At 48.8% G+C, this 18,126-nt stretch overlaps 1 protein-coding gene across 1 annotated transcript in view; it reads left to right on the plus strand.

Annotated features, from left to right (window-relative positions):
• The window catches only part of SERINC5 (serine incorporator 5), a 102,946-nt gene that overhangs the window by 41,737 nt on the left and 43,083 nt on the right, over positions 1-18,126 (plus strand). The window contains exon 2 of the mRNA XM_056112587.1: positions 5,503-5,670. Within this exon, the coding sequence (XP_055968562.1) occupies positions 5,503-5,670 (168 nt within the window). The remainder of the gene's footprint in view (positions 1-5,502; positions 5,671-18,126) is intronic.

The raw sequence follows: 18,126 nt of genomic DNA on the forward strand, positions 1-18,126 counted from the left end.
CTTTTCTAATTATAAGCTCCATGCATGTTTCAGAGTTGAGAAAATAAAGGAAAGCATAGTCCCTCCCAGCCCTGCCGCTCTGTGAACTGCTATTGACATAGGGGAACGAGGATATTTTTGTTGTTGTTGATCTGGTTCTTGTTATATTTGTATCCCAAGTGTTTCAGACTCTATTTTCAGTAAGCCTTTCCTGTGTCATCTGCATAATCATTTTGGTGGGTTCATTCTTTAATTATGAATGGACCACTGGCCTAGAGAACTGAGCTTACCACAGTAGGGATAGTGTGGGGTATATTGGGGGGTGTTGGTGGAGAGTGTGGTGTTGAAATAGTCCATGTATGAAACCCTATCATTGACAGTATTATAAGTCACAGTGCCTAAAATTTTAAAAAAAGCTTTAAAAAATCTTGAATGATTTTAGTGATAGTCCTTTTATTTTTTTGGTTTGTTTTTGGACCACACGTATGGCTTACTCCTAGCTCTATGCTCAGGAATTACTCCTAGCGGTGCTTGGGGGACCATATGGGTTTCTGGGGATTGAACCCAGTTCATCTGTGTAGAAGGCAAGTGCCTACCCTCTGAATTCTCTCGAGATCTAGTGCCTTGTAATAGAGTACTCTTTTTCTTCTATCTAGACTAAGTAGAAAATAGATGGATATTCCTAGGGATCAAACCCAGATCTCATGCATACAAGATGTGTGCGTTGCCACTGAGCCACATCCCCAGCCCTAGATGAACACTCTTGTTTTCTGGGTTTTGGAGCACTTCTAGTGGTGCTCAGTGGCTACTCCCAGCTCCTGTTTGGGGAGCCAGATGATGCTGGGGATCGAGTTTCCTCCTGCAAGCCATTGACTCTCATTTACCCAGCCCATTGACTCTCTGTCTGCTCCCTAGATGGACATTCTTGTGCTTGTCTTTGCATCCTGTTTCTTGCAATATTCCTCGGAATTGACCCCACACAGCGGTGTGAAATAGAGTGACTGTCAGCCGAGGGAATGAATGTCTGGCTTGTTTCCGGGGGATTGGGAGTAGCGCCTGCCGAATGGGTAGCTCTTGGTGCTTGGATCAGTGTTCTTAGGGAAGCCATCCAGGTCCATTGAGGCCAGAGACAGCCTGGGAAAGGAGGCAATGGCTGTGTGAGTTGCTTTGTTTGTTGCGTGCTTACTGACTTTACACCCAGGGACAGGAGAGAAAAACTGCCTCCTCTCGTGCCCCCACTTTCCCATGCAGCCAGTGTTCTATGTTCAGGAAAATGCCAGGGTTTCAGTCCACTCTCAGAGACTCTCATGGGATAGCCTGTTTATTTGGATGCCAGGAGCGGCTGGCAAAATGCTGACCAGATCCTGGCTCTGCCACTTCCTAGCTCCCTGACTACCCTTACAGAGCCTTGCCCTCAGCTTTGTAAGGAGAGGTACAAGAGAAGAATGATCCTAGTCATAAGACGTTATCGTTAGCAAGGTACTAGGGTTCATGCACCTTGAATAGGTTTCTCTATTCAAGAAGACTTGAGTATGTTTCTGTTGGATTGATTCCCTCATGGGAGATCCCAGCCGAGGTTGAATGAAATCTTGTTATCAGACCCAAAAAGCCAAAGAAGAAGTAAAAAAAACGAACCTGGGTTCACTTTAGGTTCATCTCTCCTAGAACTTCTCCACCCTGTTTGTTGAAGACTTCCTGTTTTTTTGTGTGTGAGAAATCCACCGTACAAGGCCCAGGCCAGCCAGCAGAGCAGGCCATGCTTAACGTGTGTGGAATTTTCTTAAAACACACATAGTCGGAATTGTCGTTCCCCCCCGCCCCCAGCACTGGCTGTGTGACGAGAGGAATCATGTGCACTTGTTCCCAGCTTCCTGGGAAGAGTGAGACTCTGCTCTGCTCGCAGTCCAGGGCCGAGCTGGCCACCGGGATGCTGGTGACTGTGTCACAGGCAGCCTACTGGTGTCTGCAGGAAGGCATCTATCTGTGTTGGGCCCAGGAGAAGCGGATTTGGAGTGAGGATGAGCCACCCGCCCACAACATGTTGGTTGTGGGGCTCAGAATCTAAATGAATTAGAGCATCAAAGGGGCATCAGTTGCTCATGATCTCTTGGCTCACCACAGGTGCTCAAAGGAGAAGGAAAGTGGGCCTGGACGCCCGTAGGAGTAGAACCAAAGGTTTCGTAGAGATGTGGAATGCTAAGCACTTTGAAAAGGAGAGCGAATATCGTCTATTTGAATAGAGCATTTTGAGGTGCTGGAGAGATAGTCAAGGAGTTAAGGCACTTGCTTACTTAGTAGCAAGTGACCGGCCCCTGTTAGATCCTCAGTACCATCACATATGGTCCCTGAGCCAGGAGTGATCCCTGAGCACCACCAGGTGTGGTGACATTTTGAGAGCTGGAGAGGTAGTACAAAGAAACCTGGAGCCCACGGTTTGATCCCCAGCACTGCGTGGTCCCCGAAACGGAGCTGGGGGTAGTAGCTCCTGCACTCTGCCCAGTGTGTTTCAAGAACAAATTGGAACCTCTTGCTGCCCCTTGTCCCCACCATGTAAAAAGGGGACTTGCTGTAGCTGACCCGAACCTTGTCTTGTGTTCCCCCCTGCTCGGCTTGTGCCTGCCTTTCCAGGAAAAGGGACTGAGCAGAGGGAAATGACAGTTTTGAAGCTTCTTCCCTTTCACAGTTTGGAGACACTCATGCCAAGTTGGCTCTCCAGGACGCTGGGGGAGTAACTGCTTCGCCACGGGTGTTCTCCACTTTGCTGGGGGATTTACATTTGAGCAACTGAAGCGCTGAGACTGGAGTGAGAGAGCACAGCCGGTTGAAGTATGTGCTTTGCATCGGGGAGGTCTAGCTTGGCTCCCCAGCATGGTCTGGTCCCCTGAGCACTGCTGGAAATGACCCCTGAGCACCGGTCCAGGAGGAGTATTCCCCTCCCTTCCCCCCCCACCCCCCCACACACCACTGGGTGTAGTTTTAAAACCAAAGCCAACAAAAACTAAGTGCTAGCCAGGGATGTGGCAGTAGAGCGCTTGCCTTGCATGTATGAGGCCCTGGGTTTGATTCCTGGCACTGCAAAAGCAAACAAAACCCTAAAACACCCCAAGCGCTAAAATTCAATTATGCGAACTGTGTTTGGGCCAATTCTTGTGACACAAGTGTAGTTCGCACTGGTTTCTTCTCCTCAGTGGAGTGAAGGGAACGTGATTCATGGTGATGCCAGGGCCTCGCTTGTCGATGAAAGCTGTGACTGTGTTGCAGTCACACTGTACTTGCACACCACAGACTGCGCTTGGGGGGGGGTTGGGAGCTTGGGGTACCACGGGTGCTTGGGGATATTTTGATGGTTTTGTCATTATTCCGACTTCTCCTATAGATGGATTTTTCTCTCTTTCTCTACAGTTTATGTGTAGGTGGTACCTTCTCATGGTCTGCTCAGTATGGGTGTGCTCACTTCCCCTTTTGACAGGAAAGATACCTTAGGTGGCAGTAGGGCCTGTCCCCAATGACCTTATTTAACCAACTTACCTTTTAGTTTTCAAGTGCAGTCACATTCTGAGGTTAGGACTTAACATAAGAAAGGGGCAGGGCACAATTCAGCCCACAAAACTGGTCCCCACCCCCCTTCCCCTCTGCCCCATTCCTGACTCTGTTCTGTGACACAGAGTCCAGAATTTATTAATTCAGTCTTGATGTAACTGGGTAAGAGTCTTAGTTTACCCGTGAATAATTTGTACCTGAATCTCTGTATCCTGGTTTATGTATCATGCAGGAAGAGCTTTTTTTCTTTTGGCTATTGGGCCACACCTGGCTGTGCTTTGAAACTTAGTACTAGCTTTGTGCTCAGGGATCACTCCAGACAGCACTTAAGGGGACTATGCAGGGTGCGGGGATTGAACCTGGGTGAATCATGTGCAAGGAAAGTGCCCTACGCACTGTACTACTGCTCCAGCCCCAGGAAAAACTTTTTGAAGAATTGCAAGCATTGCTCCCTGCAGAGTTTATCTTGGGTTTCTCTTGAATGTGTGATAATTGTGGAAAGGAGAGTGTGTGGTATTTGTGATAAGATGTTGGGATGAGAAATTCAGGATGCAGCTTGTAGCTGGTGCTCCTGGCTTTGCGGGATAGAGTTGTCAACCTCTTTTTAGAGTTTTTACGTTATTACTGTTCGTTATTGATTCAGCATTCATTTCTTGAGTCATACTATTTTGTTCATCCCTCCCTCCCTGCTTCCCTCCCTCCCTGCTTCCCTCCCACCCACCCTCCCTGCTTCCCTCCCTCCCTCCCTCCCTCCCTCCCTTCCTTCCTTCCTTCCTTCCTCTAATTCCAACAGTGCCCAGAGGCCACTCCTGCCCAGGCAGGGGGATCATGTGGGACACCTGGGATTTGAACTTAAGATCATACAGTAGCAAGGCAGGCATTCTAACCCCTAGAATTCTTGTTCATTTGATTTTTAAAACAATTTTTAAAGAGTTGTTTTAGGTTCCTAGCAAACTTGAGAGGAAGACACATATACCCTACATGTACACAGTTGCCCCAGTATCAGCTCTCCCACACTTGAGTGCATTTGTTCCAGTTGACACAGTTGATGAGTGGATGAGGGGAGGGATGGGGATTTAACACCTGGTGTGGCCCAGGTCTGCTCTAAGCTATGTGCCCTGGGCTTGCTCTGGATGGTGCTTAAGGGACCATGTGGTGCCAGGATTTGAACCTGGGCCTCCTGCAGTGTGTACACTCAGCTTATTATTTAACTGTCCAGCTCCCAAGTAGATGCTTTAAAAAAGAAAAGCAATCACAACAGACCCACACCTGACAACGGAATCCCCATTTGAGGTGATAATCCTTGATTTAGTCTAGTAGCACCGACCAACAAAACCCAGTCCTGCTGCACTCACCTACCTAAAAGCTCACCATGTGGGTATAACTCTGGTAAACAGTGAGTGTGCAAGAGGTACCAATTCTTTTTGAGCTTCAAGCTATGCACTTTTACTTCCTGCAGAGACGGATGGATGCAGACATGCATAGTTTCCTCAACACTGCGAGGCACTGGGTTTCTGGGCTATTTCATATCTAGGCTCCTGGAGTTAGGGCAAGTCCCTTTCTTGGGCCCACATTCATGTTTCCTCTTTCTTCCTGTCTCCATTTGTTCTTCCCTCCCCCGCCCCCCCCCCAAACCCCCAGTTCTTGGCATCTCCTCTTGCTCTCAGCTGATCCCAAAACTCTTTTGTTTGGTGTGTGAGTAGTGATTACAGTGCTTCACGGGGAACTCTGCCTTTCCTGTTTAATTACTGAGCATCTTCCAAGCCATGATGCATGTGTGCGAGTCACTCAGCACAGTCTCAGACCGGTTCTGACAAAAGCTTTGTTCCTGACACTGACCAGCTCCCCTCTGCCCTGGGAGCAGGATGCTCCAGGAGAATGGTAGGTGGCCTGCAGGGTCGGATCGTAGGAGGCTGGGTTCCGGGGTTTGTCCCACAATGGAGCCCAGAGGCTGACCTTGGTTCTCTTTCTCCTTTCTTCCAGCTGGCCTGCTGCTGTGGGACTGCAGGCTGCTCCCTCTGCTGTGGCTGCTGCCCCAAGATCCGGCAGTCCCGGGGCACCCGCTTCATGTATGCGCTGTACTTCATCCTGGTCGTCATCCTCTGCTGCATCATGATGTCCGAGACCGTGGCTAAGGAGATGCGGGAGCATGTAAGTTTGCACCTTTCACTTTTTCTTGCCTCCATGTCTGACTCGGGGGTGCAGAAAATGTGCAGGCTTGGTGATGTGCTGACAAACACACAGAGCTAGGGTGTGCTGCCTCTCCTGAAACGTTCCTGAACTTTCCTGAAGTCTCTGAAGAGAGATCTGCCGAGCAGGTAGGCCAGGCCTGTGTTTCCCCCTCCCCCCCAACCCCCGTTTAGTTTGGGTGCAGTCTGCCGCTTTCCATGGAGGAGGCTTATGTCTGGATTATGTGCTTTTTGCTTTGCCTTGTTTGCAGCTGTTTCGTTGTGGGGTAGCGATCAAAAGACCACTGGAGACCATGCCCCCCCAAAAATTAGAATTTGGGGGTGTCTTTGTTGGCACCAGCTGGCAGGCTGTCCTGCAAGGCAGGGCAGCAGCCTTCCAGCAGAAGCACTGGTCTTTTATTAGGGAAAACCACATCCTGATGTCCCGGTCAGTCTCGTAAGCACCTGAAGAATTAGTTTAGCTCACCGGGACCACATCCTGGCGCCTGTAAGTCCACAAAAGTGCAGCGAAGCAAGCATTGTTACAGAAGCCAGGAAAGAAGCGATTTCATGAAGCAATCTGTCATTTTCAGCCACCTTTAGGTCCCCAGCCCATTGTTCCTGTTTGCAATCCATGATGGGCTTTCTGCATTTTGCTACTTGATGGAATGACAGAGTTAAATCAGTTAAAAAAAAAAAAGAAGAAAAGCTTCTAAGAAACTAAACTTATTCCTCCCTTTTGATCTCCCCTTTATAGTTCCCAATTCGGTGTATAGTCTTAGAGGGGTGTGTGTGTGTGTGTGTGTGTGTGTGTGTGTGTGTGTGTGGTGGGGCGTGTCAGCACCCAGCTATTCTCAGGGTTTACTCCTGGCCCTGTACTTAGGGATCATTCCTGTCAGGGCATGGAGGACCATATGTGGTGCTGGGAATGAAACCCAGCTTGGCTAGGTGCAAGGCAAGTGCCCTCCATGATGTAGCAGCACTCTGGCACCTGTACTTCTCCTTTATCATAACAATAACTCTTAGTATCTCAGCAGCAGTCTTTGTAATATTTTGTTTTTGAGGTAATATGGTTACAATATGCCAAACACAGTAACAACAAGTCTCACAGTGGAGACATTACTGGGCCCGCTGGAGCAAACCCATGAACAAGGGGAGGACAGTGCTACAGTGCTATGGTTGCAATTGTGTTAACTTTTGGAGGGAGGGGGGAAGCTGGCAGTTTAAATGTGATTCTCAGGGCTTCTTATTCTATGCTCAGGGGTCACACTTATGATGGTGCTCAGGGGATCATGTGGTGCAGGGGTCAAACTGGGGTCAGCTGCATGCAAGCACCTTACCTTCTGGACTGGCTCGCTGGTTCTGGTGTTGATGGTTATAATCTTGGTGTACAAAATTGCTGCACCACCGAAGTGGCTAAGATCCTCCTTTTATCATTGTTCGTGAGTCATTTCTGTTCTACCCCATTCCATAACCTCAGTTCTGTTGTCGGAGCCCAAGGGTCTGTTTCCATTGGGCACTGTGCGGTCCTGTGCTTTGTTTCCTTGCTGACCACATGCGAGTGAGATCATCCCGCATTTGTCCTTCTACTTCTGACTTACTTTACTTGACATAACACTGTCTCATTTTCTCCACATTGTGGCGAAAGGCAATCATCTTTTCTTACAGCTGAGTGTAGTACTCTGTTGTGTATGTACAACCATGATACCTTTATCCACTCATCTGTCTGTGGACATTTGAGTTATTCTCAGATCTTGGCTATTGTAGATGGTGTTGCAGTGAACACAGATGTGCATATATCTATTTTGTACTCTTGGGATAGAGGCCAGCATATCTCAAAATTTTTACCATTTCCCATGGAGGCCAAACCAGATGACATCCCCATAGCAGTGAATGAGGGTTGGCTTTTCACCACATCCCTGCCAGCACTTGTTTCTGATATGATATATCTGATATGATATATGCCTTTCTCACTGGTGCTATTGTTATTTTGATTTTCCCTTTTCACTGGTGCTATAGTTATTTTGATTTGCATTTCCCTCATAATCAGTGCTGCTGATGGCTGTTGGCCATCCCTGTGACTTGTTTGAAGAAGTATCTGTTCCTCACCTTTCCTGCTAATTTTTTTTAAAGGGCTTGTTTTGTTGTGGTGGTGGAGTTTTTTGAGTACCTCCCATATTAGCTCTCTGTGAGATGCCTGGTGCGAGTGAATATTCTCGCCCTCTCAGTAGGTTCAGTTTCTATTTCAGCCCGAGTTTCTTGTGCACTGCAGAAACCTTTGCTGTGACTAGAACTGCCATGTAGTGTCTGTTTAAGCCTGTACTTTCAGCCTCTGAGAGAGATGGTGCAGCTTAGATAATCCCACGGCGGGCTTTAGGGGGATTTCTCCTTTTGTGAACTTGCCACTTGCAGGGTGTGTGATTCTAGGGATCGGAATGGATCTTCTGCCACTTCTTTGGCCGTGTGTGCAGCTAGTACGAGTTGCTGATGCAGATACCCATTATTCATTTTACTAGAATTTCATTCTTCATCCCACAGTAAACTCTTGGTCACCCAAAGGTCTACACTGGGATAAAGAAGGGATAAAGACACCGGGAAAAGGGGGGAATTTGTAGGGGTTTTTCAGAGACCTCCAATAAATGACCCTGTCCTTGCTCTCCTAGGTTCCAAACAAACTGACACAGATAGAGATCACCTTTATTCCTTCCGAATCCAATGGAGTCAGTGTCATTTGCACACTTAGGGAAGTGATTTTTTTTTTTTAGCCACTGAACACCCTCTAGCTTGAAGCCTGTGTTTGGTAGGAGCTGACAATGTGTACAGATGGTGGTGAGAGAGATAGCCCAGAGGACTGGAAGGCATGTCTTCTGTTGCTCCTCAGTGCTGCATTATCTCCAATCTCTCTCCCGCCCCCCACCAACTACCAGGAATAGCACCTACTCCCCTCCCCATAAAAATTTATTTACATTGTGTCTGTGGCACCATTCTGTCTCTTAATGTTTTATTATTTGTTTGTCTTTTCAACTTGAAAGTCTAGTGAAGCTTAAGTCTGTGAAATGAAGCCTTGATCCAAGGAGTAAAATAGGAAACTACAGATTCTTGATAACTTGCTCTGGAACCTAGCAGGAGCATTGCTAAATGAGCTACAGATAAATTGGCAGCTACAGGACTATATTTTAAGAAGTGACTTTCATCATCATGAATTGAATAGTTGAGGGGCTAAAGCTGTGGCCCAGCCCACACATCTTACATGTGTGAGCTCACTCCAGGCTCACTCCCTGGCATTGCACACACATAAGCCCCTAGTTACTCCTTTACCAAATCTGCTGACCATGTAAGTGGCCTGCTCTCTGTATGCAGTCGTTAATATCTCCAGTCAGTCCCTGTGCCTTCTGACGATCATAGGACATATAAGGAGCAAAGGCATTGACTGTTGTTGCTGGGGGTCTTCATGGCAGAGGTGATGTGTGTGATAAGTATTTAGATGCTAGCAGGTAGCTGGTGACACAGGGTGCCAGGTTTGTTCTCAGCATCTTCCTTGTGTCCCCTCAGGCCATCGCTGCTGTCCGCCCCGTCATTATCCCTGCCCAGCAAGTGGGTGACAGAGGTGCTGAGTCATGTGTGTTCTGTGCCTCCCACCCCAACTCTTTCTTTTTCCTCTTTCTTCCCTCCCCATCCTTGCTTATTGATGCTGTGGCTCACATACACGCCTGGCGCTGATGCTCCCTGGGGTTCCACCATCAGACTGCGCAGCTGTGCATACAGGTTTGGGGCTCACTGAGTTCGCCGGCTGTGCTGCTCTTGAGGTCAGGCACGGAAGTTAAGGTCCAAATGCTCACTGGGGCCCATGTTTCCTGGCTACGCTGCTCTCACAACTTTTTAGTGTGTTGCTTACTGGGGGTAGCACCCTGTGAGTTCACCAAGTGTGGGGCTGCCCTGACTGCGTGTGCCTCCCCATTCTCCCCAGGCCTCTCCAGCAGAGCAACAAAGAGACAGGGGACCACAGACTGAAGGTGAAAATGGCCCATTAAATGCAGAACTGCGAGCATACTTATAGAACATCTGAAGGGGTCAGAGGTATAGGGCTGCATGGTTCCTGTGATTGATCGTTTGCAGAGGTAAAACATTCCGGCAGAGACAATTCTCTGGGGAATATTAACTCAAGGAGACACGCTGTCTCTCAGGGACATCTATATTGCTTTACTCTTTCCCCCTCGTCCTATATATCAATTAAGTTAAATAGTTAATCAAACAATTAGGTCTGCTTCTTATCAATACTTGAAGTTGTTTGGATAAACACAATAAGAGATACAAATCCCAAGCTTTGTTCTCTTGGGCTCTTAGTTTTCTGAGAGCAAGCAAGGCTTTTACTGTAAATCCCGGACTAAGTCCTCAGGCCAGTTCAGCTTGTCCTTCCCCATGGGGGTCCTGTCACTTCAGTCATAAAAGCTTGTATCAAGACCACACATATATGCTTTCAGCTGTCCCACTTTGATGACAAGGTAGCTTCGCCACTCACCCCAGGTCCATCCCAGTCCCACGGAGGGACCTCCCATTTGGGATATTAGGAATTACAGCAACCGAACCCTGAGTCAAGTAATTATGATGGATGCCCAGGATTAGATATATCTCAGCGTCAATCAACTACCAAATAATAGGAGCACAGCATTAACAGTCTTTGCGCTTAAGCAAAGAACAATATTGCTCTAAAGTAAAATTTGGAAAGGCCATAGGGTAAATAGAAAAGCAGGTACAAATACACAGCACTACAAAGTCTAGAATTACCAGAAAGTTTTGGCTTATAAGTATTCAAGACTGACTTAATGAACTGGAACAATGAGGGGTAAGACACAAAGGAAAAGCTAAAGAGAATCTTAGGGAAAAAGGGATGCTCACAAGAGCATTGTAAGCTTCTCTGAGAGGAGGAAAAGGGACAATTCACTAATGAAGCCTGAAACATTTAGGGTTACTATCCAACAGCACCCCATCTTTGCGGGTCTCGCGCATATACCCAGCTACAGGGCGGCCAGAAGTAACTTGTGCCAAGGAAATCTTTCATCTGCTCCCATGGCAGTGGCTGGCCCTGGGATCTTTAAACTCCGGCCTTGCTGCTGGAGGCAGCACTGCTCCTCCAGGCCCCGGTAGCCAGCTCTGAAGTGGTAGGAGTTGACATTTGGCTGAGTATTTTCTTCACTATTAGGCTGTGTAGGTGGAGAGAAGGGGAAAAAGAACTCAGAGGAGGCGCTGGGAGGGGGGGGTCGGGGGGGAGCCACAGGCAGGGAAAGTGACCAGATCTTGCAGGAATCTCAGTGCCGAGCCAAGATGTTTGACTGTGCCCCGACAGTAAATGGGAATCTACCGTGGGGGCTTGCGTGGGAGGTGATCGCGGGCACAAGGGTGCAGTAGCGAGGTGAACCCGGCAGCAGCGTGTGTGCTGTGTGCCTTAAGGTCAGAGCAGAGGGAGGAGGGGCTGGCAGGGAGGAGGCAGCCCTGAGCCTCACAGAGGCTCCTCTGAGTGGTTCTGTGCCTGGCCCCTGAATGTACTTATTTAGAAATGGTTTGGCTGGGCTTCCTGCATCGGGAATGAGAACCCTGTGGGCGAAACCAATCCCTTTCCATCCTGAGGGGTTCCCAGGGAGCCCGCCAGCTGGTCACAAAGTCAGCTTGTTTGAGGCCTATAGAGCAGAGGCTGACCTCATCCTCAGGCGGTGCCGAGGGCCCGTGCTGAAAGGTCCCCTTGTGGGCACTCGCTGGGCTCCCGCTGGGGTCCGCCCCCCCTTGCCCGCCCACTCTTTGTGGGCCTGTGGAAATATGGAGGTTAAGATGGGAAGAGGAGAACGTTGTGCTTGCTCATAGGGGCCTGGACAGTAGTGCGTTATTGCCGCTCACCTGGCACCACCGCATTCATGCACTGTAGACGGGACTTTGGTTGTGGGTTCAGAATACCAGGTCAAGCCCCCCAGACCCCCTTTCCATTTTCCTAGGCTTCAACGTGGTATCAAATGCAGCCTGTGTTTGCCTTTGAAGGGGAAGGGGTGGAGGTGAGAGAACTAGAAAATAAACGTGGTTCATGTACGCCAACAGGCAGGCCAACAGCTCCTGGCCCCCAAATTAAAACAAAAAAGCGTGATTCCAGGGTTAAAGTACTCTGAAGTGGGTCTCAGTGATAATCCAGAGGTTAAGGCACATGCATTGCCTGCTGTTTGACCCTCTGTATTTCACATGTTCTTTTATTGACCTTGATCCCCAAGCCCAGAGTCAGGAGTCAACCCTAAGCACGGCCATGTGTAGCCTTCGCTCACCCCTCCAAATTGGAGTCATGCTTTAAAAAAAAAAAGAAAAACAATTTTTTCCAATCATGTAATCCACCACCCCACCTTCCTTCTTTCCCACCTGCGAGGAGGTGCTGAAACAAACTTCTTCCCACTTGAGAAAACCCTCTTTCCCACAAGATGAAAACTTGGGCAGGCATAGTGAGAAGGCTCTGCGTGCTGGGGGACCAGGCCATGGCTCTGTCCTCCCCCAGGGCTCTCTCTCATCTCCACTCACAGGAGCTGCTTTACCTTGGGTGATTCTTGCCCTTGACCGCTTAAACAGGAACAAGTCTTGAGATACCCAATGCCTGGGGGGTTAAAAATCCATTTCAGAGTTAAATACCTCCACCACCCTCCCACTTTTTAAATAAACAATCAGTGAGAGTTCGATTGAAACCTCCTGATGTGTGCCACTAAATCCAGAACTAACATCAGTATTTGGAGACAGAGGATGACACTTAGACGCTGGGCATGCATGCTGAGAATCCATACAAACATGTGGGAAGGGAGAAGGACCTTCCCCGGGAAACTGGGGCCTCACAAGCTAAGCCTGCTCTGGAAAAGGAAGGGCAGAGTCCTGGGTGACCTCTGAGCGCTGGCCTTCCTCCCCAGGCGCCCAGTGTGCCAGCCCCCAGTAGAACCTAGTCTGAAACCTCTTGGATCTGTTTTTTTCTGTCTTTGTCTGCCTGGCCCTTGGTCTCTGCTCATTAGAGATGGGTGGCTAGTTGTGCCTGAGACTAATCCAAGCATTGCTTCTTCATAATTTTTAAAGAACCAAACACATCTTTTATATTGTGGCAAACTTCTGTTGAATTTTTAAAAACTTTTTGCATAATTGCATACAATATTATATTAATTTCAGTTGTTCAACATAATGGTTTGATACTTGCACATCATGTGAGGCGGTCTTCACCATGTGTACATCCCGTCTATTCTTAGCAGCTGTTCAGATTTGCCCGCAAGGGGTCTGTCTGCTTTCCCTTCCTGGGACTTATTTTATAACGGGGAATCTGTATCTCTTGATCCTGTTAGGGAAAAAGGGAGGCAGGGATGGGACCTCATTGCATCTTGGGTCTTGGTCTTCCTGAAGGAAAGAAGCCAATTAGGAGACTTGGTTACAGAGCGCAGAGCCTGGTATTTTTTTTTTTTTCTTTTTGGGTCACACCCGGCGATGCTACTCCTGGCTCTGCACTCAGGAATTACTCCTGGCGGTGCTCAGGGGACCATATGGGATGCTGGGGATCGAACCCGGGTCAGCGGCGTGTAAGGCAAATGCCCTACCCATTGTGCTATCGCTCCAGCCCGAGCCTGGTAATTTTTACTGCAAGTGCACGGACCCTCTGAGGTACAGAATGGGTCAAAGAGAAATGGATGCCACAGGAAGTCTTTAGGACCCATCTCCTATCCTCCACTGCTTCCGGGAGTCAGTCTCTCTCAGCCCCCTGCCGCTGGGGAGTCTGTGCAGTTCAGTGCTCTTCATCGGGCAGCCAGCGCCTTCTGACCTGGTGATGCACAGGGGTTACTCCTGGCTCATGCACTCAGGAATAACTCCTGGCAGTGCTCGGGGGACCATATGGGATGCAGACCATATGGCAGTGCGTGGGGGACCATATGGGATGAATGGACCTTATGGGATGCTGGGAATTGAACCCGGGTCGGCTGCATGTGAGGCAAACACCCTACCCACTGTGCTATCACTCCAGCCCTGCTCCTCAAGTCAGCGGGGCTCTGTGCTCCTGTGAGGCACCCAACTTCCCTTCCCAGTCTAGCGCCCCTGGTGGAAGTTCCTGTAATGACCCTCCTGCAGCGTCTCGCTGAAAACAAAACATGTACTTCTTAGGAGGTGGGAGAGGGAGGAATTTCATTGCACCTGGTCTTAGTGATTGGGGGTCCAGCTGGTGTTTTTTCTCCCTGTGATGTTCTTTCCTCCCTCCCATCCTCCCCTTCCTTCCTCCTTGGCTCCTAATCTATAGTAGACCCTCAACTCATTCACTATTACCCTTTTCCCCTCTAGTGATCACTAATACTGGTCTCTGCATCCCAAGGGCCCCAAACTTATTTGTTGAACAGCAGCTTTTTCAGGATTTTTTTAAAAAAAAAAGTTGTGCGCCCCTCCAATCTACCTTCAAGTGAACCAAGGGCCTTCCTGCTGATGCACCAGAGGCTGCAACCGTGCCCCTCCCACCCCTAATTATTCCAGTGGGGTGCGGTGGGGGGGGCAGTATTGCACCCTTTGGAAAAGACTGTGTCTGTGCGTTTAGCTTGTTTATATTGGGGGAGGAGCTACACTCAGCAGTGCTGGGGTTAGGCATGAAGCCCAGGGCCCATGTGGCGCCTGGACCCAGAACCCAGGGCCTTGCCCCTGCTCTCCACACCGCCTCACTCCTGCCTCAGCCCTTGTTGTGTTTGTTTAGTATTTTAGATTCCAGATAAGTGAAATTATACAGTATTTGTCTTTCTCTGCAGCAGACCATGTTGTTGGAGTCTGTTTTAAATTTAAGCTGTGAAGAATTGGTCCTTGTATGGCAGGGGAAGGCTGCTGGGATCTCTGTTGCTGATAGCAGGCCTTTGGGGTCCCTGCATTGTTTTAGAAGGATTGTTTTCTCTTGGTTCTCCTGCTTTTGATCTCTTTGGGAAATGTTTTGATGTCACCCACAGGCTGCTGGCAGGTTCCGGGTCCCTTTCTTTGAGGAAGCAGTGACTGAGGGACTCTCCACTCCTCCTCAGGGCAGCCATCAGCCCCCTCGGGATTGGGAGCCTCAGTTCTCCCAGCCAGGCCAGGCTACTGCTGTTGCCTGGCAGAGCAGGCCCCAAAGCCTGCCCGGGTTGGCTCTCGTGGAGTTGTGACCGGGTTCAGGGTGGCCGTTTCCTCAGAAGCAGCCCCAGAATGTTGCTTTTTTTTTTTTTTTTAAGAATGTTACTTCTTTCTGGACATATAAAAAGATTGTTGGAGCCCCAGCTCCACTCTTAACTTCTTGGGACACCCAGGGATTTCAGGTGGTCTGTGTCTGACCCTGAGAATCTTCACAGAGCAGGAGTGCCATGTGGCCCCACGCAGGTCCTTTTGGCCAGCGGGAGATTTTATTCTTTTACATTTAATTGTGGTTTGCTACCTCTAGGGAGATCCAGCCTGTGCAGCACCTGGCAGGCCCCAGGAAACCCTGCCTGTTGGCTTACATGAACCACGGTTATTTGCTAGTTCCCTCAACTCTACCCTTTCCCCAGTATGGAGGCAGGGGGTAGATTTGGATGTTCAGCTCCTCAAATAGCTTAAATCCTAGTTTCAGAAAGGGCTGTTGATGTCAGATCACACAGGAGGATTTCCTTCTTCTTTTCTCTTTTCTGATTTTGGGACCTCGGTTGGCTCTACTCTCAGGGCTTCCTTTTGCTTCTGCACTCAGGAATTCCTTCTGGTGGGGCTCAGGGGACCACGTGGGATGCCTGGGCTTGAATCTGGGTCAGCTACGTGCAAGGCAAATGCTTTGCATTCTGTTCTGTTTCTCCAGCCCAAACACAGGAGGATTTTCCTTTTTCTTTTTTTCTCCCTTCTAACTATTTTTGGTTTGGGGACCACATCTAATGGTGCTCAGGGACCACTCCTAGTGAGGCTCCAGGGACCATATGTGGCACTGGGGATGAAATTTGGCTAGGCCACACCCAAGGCAAGTGCTCTACCTGCCATATTACCAGATTTTCTTAATCCACCCATGTTGGGGAACAGTGTGGAACCCCCAAGTGCTGCCTGCACAGCCCCAGGCTGGGGTCTAGAGGCCCTTCTCTATCTCCAACTCACCCAACCTCTGGTAACTCAGTATAGCACCACTGGGACTCAGCTTTTGTGTGGAACCACAAAGACCCAGAAGTGAGTAGTAAGCAGGAAGGGCCTTATAGCGTCACACCAGGCAGGAGTGAGCTGCTCTTCTTCCTGCGCAAAAATGCAGAAACACCTTCGCTAACTGTGCTTCCTCCTAGGGCCTCACCTCGGGCCCTCAGCAGCTTCCAAAGCAGACTTCTTCCTCACCTCTCCCCCTGCTGCTGTAACAGCGAACAAGGGCCTCAAGGAGCCTCTGTTGAAGTAGAAAATAGGGGCAAGCACAGGCCTAGTATTGATTCATTCCGTGGCCTTGCATATGAAGTAGAGCCTGCCTGTAATTTGTGTTTGGTGTGTCTTATAAAGTAAACACTGTGCAGTTAGTTCGTCCCAGGACAGAATGCTCGGTATTCAGGCTGGAGCTGCTTTAACTTCACTCTCTCCCCGCCCATGACAAGAGAACTGAGTATCTGAGCCCCAGCCTCAGGGGTTGTTCCAAAGCACTGAAGCCCCAGTAGACAGACAGATTCCTTCGTTCTTAGCTGACTTTTTTTTTTTTAAATGTTTCTGTGTTATAACAAGTGTTAAATTAGCAGAAAAATTAAAAGCACACTCACACATTGCTGACTTTGTTTTTTGATTCTGGAGTTCTTTGCTTTTAGTTCATCTGGGTAGAGCTGTGTTTAGTAGTCTTTTCTCTCTGGCAGGATTGAGTTCACTCTATGGGTATAGTTTATGTGTGGCATGCATGTGTCTTCCTGTGTACACTTCTTTTTTTAGCTCATTCCATCGTTTTCATCCTGTTGTTCGTCGATTGCCTCAAGCAGGCCCCAGTAACGTCTCCTTTGTCCTAGCCCTGAGATTTTTTAAAAAGTGCCATATTCAAGGCTCTTTCAGGGTTAGGAGAATGAGACCCATCATTGTTACTGGTATTCGGCATATTGGGTACGCCATGGGGAGTTTGCCAGATTTGGCTGTGTGGGCAGGTTATGTTCAGTAATATTTATTTTTTATTATTTATTTATTGAATCACCGTGAGAACAGTTACAAAACTTTCAGGTTTAAGTCTCGGTCATACAATGATCAAACAACGATCTTTTCACCAGTGCACATTTTCCACCACCAAGAACCCCAAAATACCCCTCATCCCACCCCTCCCCTTGCCTGCAAGGGCAGATGATTTCCACTTAACTCTCTACTCTTTGATTACGATTACATTCATTATTTAGACAAAAGATGCACCATTATTATTTGGAATTTCCCCCCAACAATCAGTTAAATAATTTGTTTTCTATTACTGGTTATGAAGAACATATGACATATGCAATAGCAGCCGCATGATTTTGGGTTTCTGATAGTTTACTAATTAAGTCTGAAAGGATTTCTGCCAAAAGCTGCTGGGTTCCAAATTTGGTCCGTGTGCCTCTGGGGCCATGGCTGTGCCTGAGAGTCTTGGTCTTGGCGGGGCAGGAAGGACCAGACGGTTTCTGAAGTTGAGTATGGGTGGGTTTGGGTCATTGAACATCTAGTCCTCAGCCAAACATTAAGGGAAGCTTCTCAGTTTGGCTTAATGAGAGTTGCCCTGAGGGAGCTGGCCTGAGGACCCACCCCTTAAATTCTAGCCCGCCCCCTTCTCCAAAGTGACTCCCAGGCTGCATAGGCCCCGTTTGGAGTCTGAGCTCCATCTGGCCATGCCCCCGCCTGGGAGGGAGCCACTCCGTTCCTTAGTGCTCTGGCCTCTCCCAGAGGAAGGGCAGGGGCAGTTCTATGCTGCAGGCAAACAGGAACTAAGGGACCCTGTTGAGTCTTCTTTGAGTCTGAACCACAGGCAGAGAGGTTTGATCTCCCTGCTAGGAGAAAGGAAAAATCCTTCCCATCTTCGGTCTGGAAGATCAGTTAGCTTGAATTATTGGGGGAGTCCTTGGAGGTGAACAGGACCCCCTGTTTCAGAACTGGTCTGACTATGGGAGGTCAGGAGGGGGGTGAGAAGAACTAAGGTTTCTTTAAATTCCCTCAGCACCCCACCCGACCCCCCACTTGTCACCATCAAAAACATCTGTTTAACAGTTGTTTGCGAACAGGGCCTCAAAGTTCTCTGCAGTAAATAGGACAGAGATTGCCTTTGGAGGGGGGCAGTACTGTGATTATAAACACAGGATTATAAGCACTGGAATAGCCAGGCATAGCACAGGCTCAGCGCAGAGGCAGTTACCTCTGGGTGCTCCAGGTACAGCTACTGTGAGTAGTTGAGTCCTGCTGCTCTTTCTAGTGGTGACACTGGGGAAGGTGGGGACTGGAAGACAGCACGGAGGGC

The sequence above is a fragment of the Sorex fumeus genome, unplaced genomic scaffold (assembly GCF_029834395.1).
Source record: "Sorex fumeus unplaced genomic scaffold, SorFum_2.1 ptg000018l, whole genome shotgun sequence".
Classification (NCBI taxonomy): Eukaryota; Metazoa; Chordata; class Mammalia; order Eulipotyphla; family Soricidae; genus Sorex; species Sorex fumeus.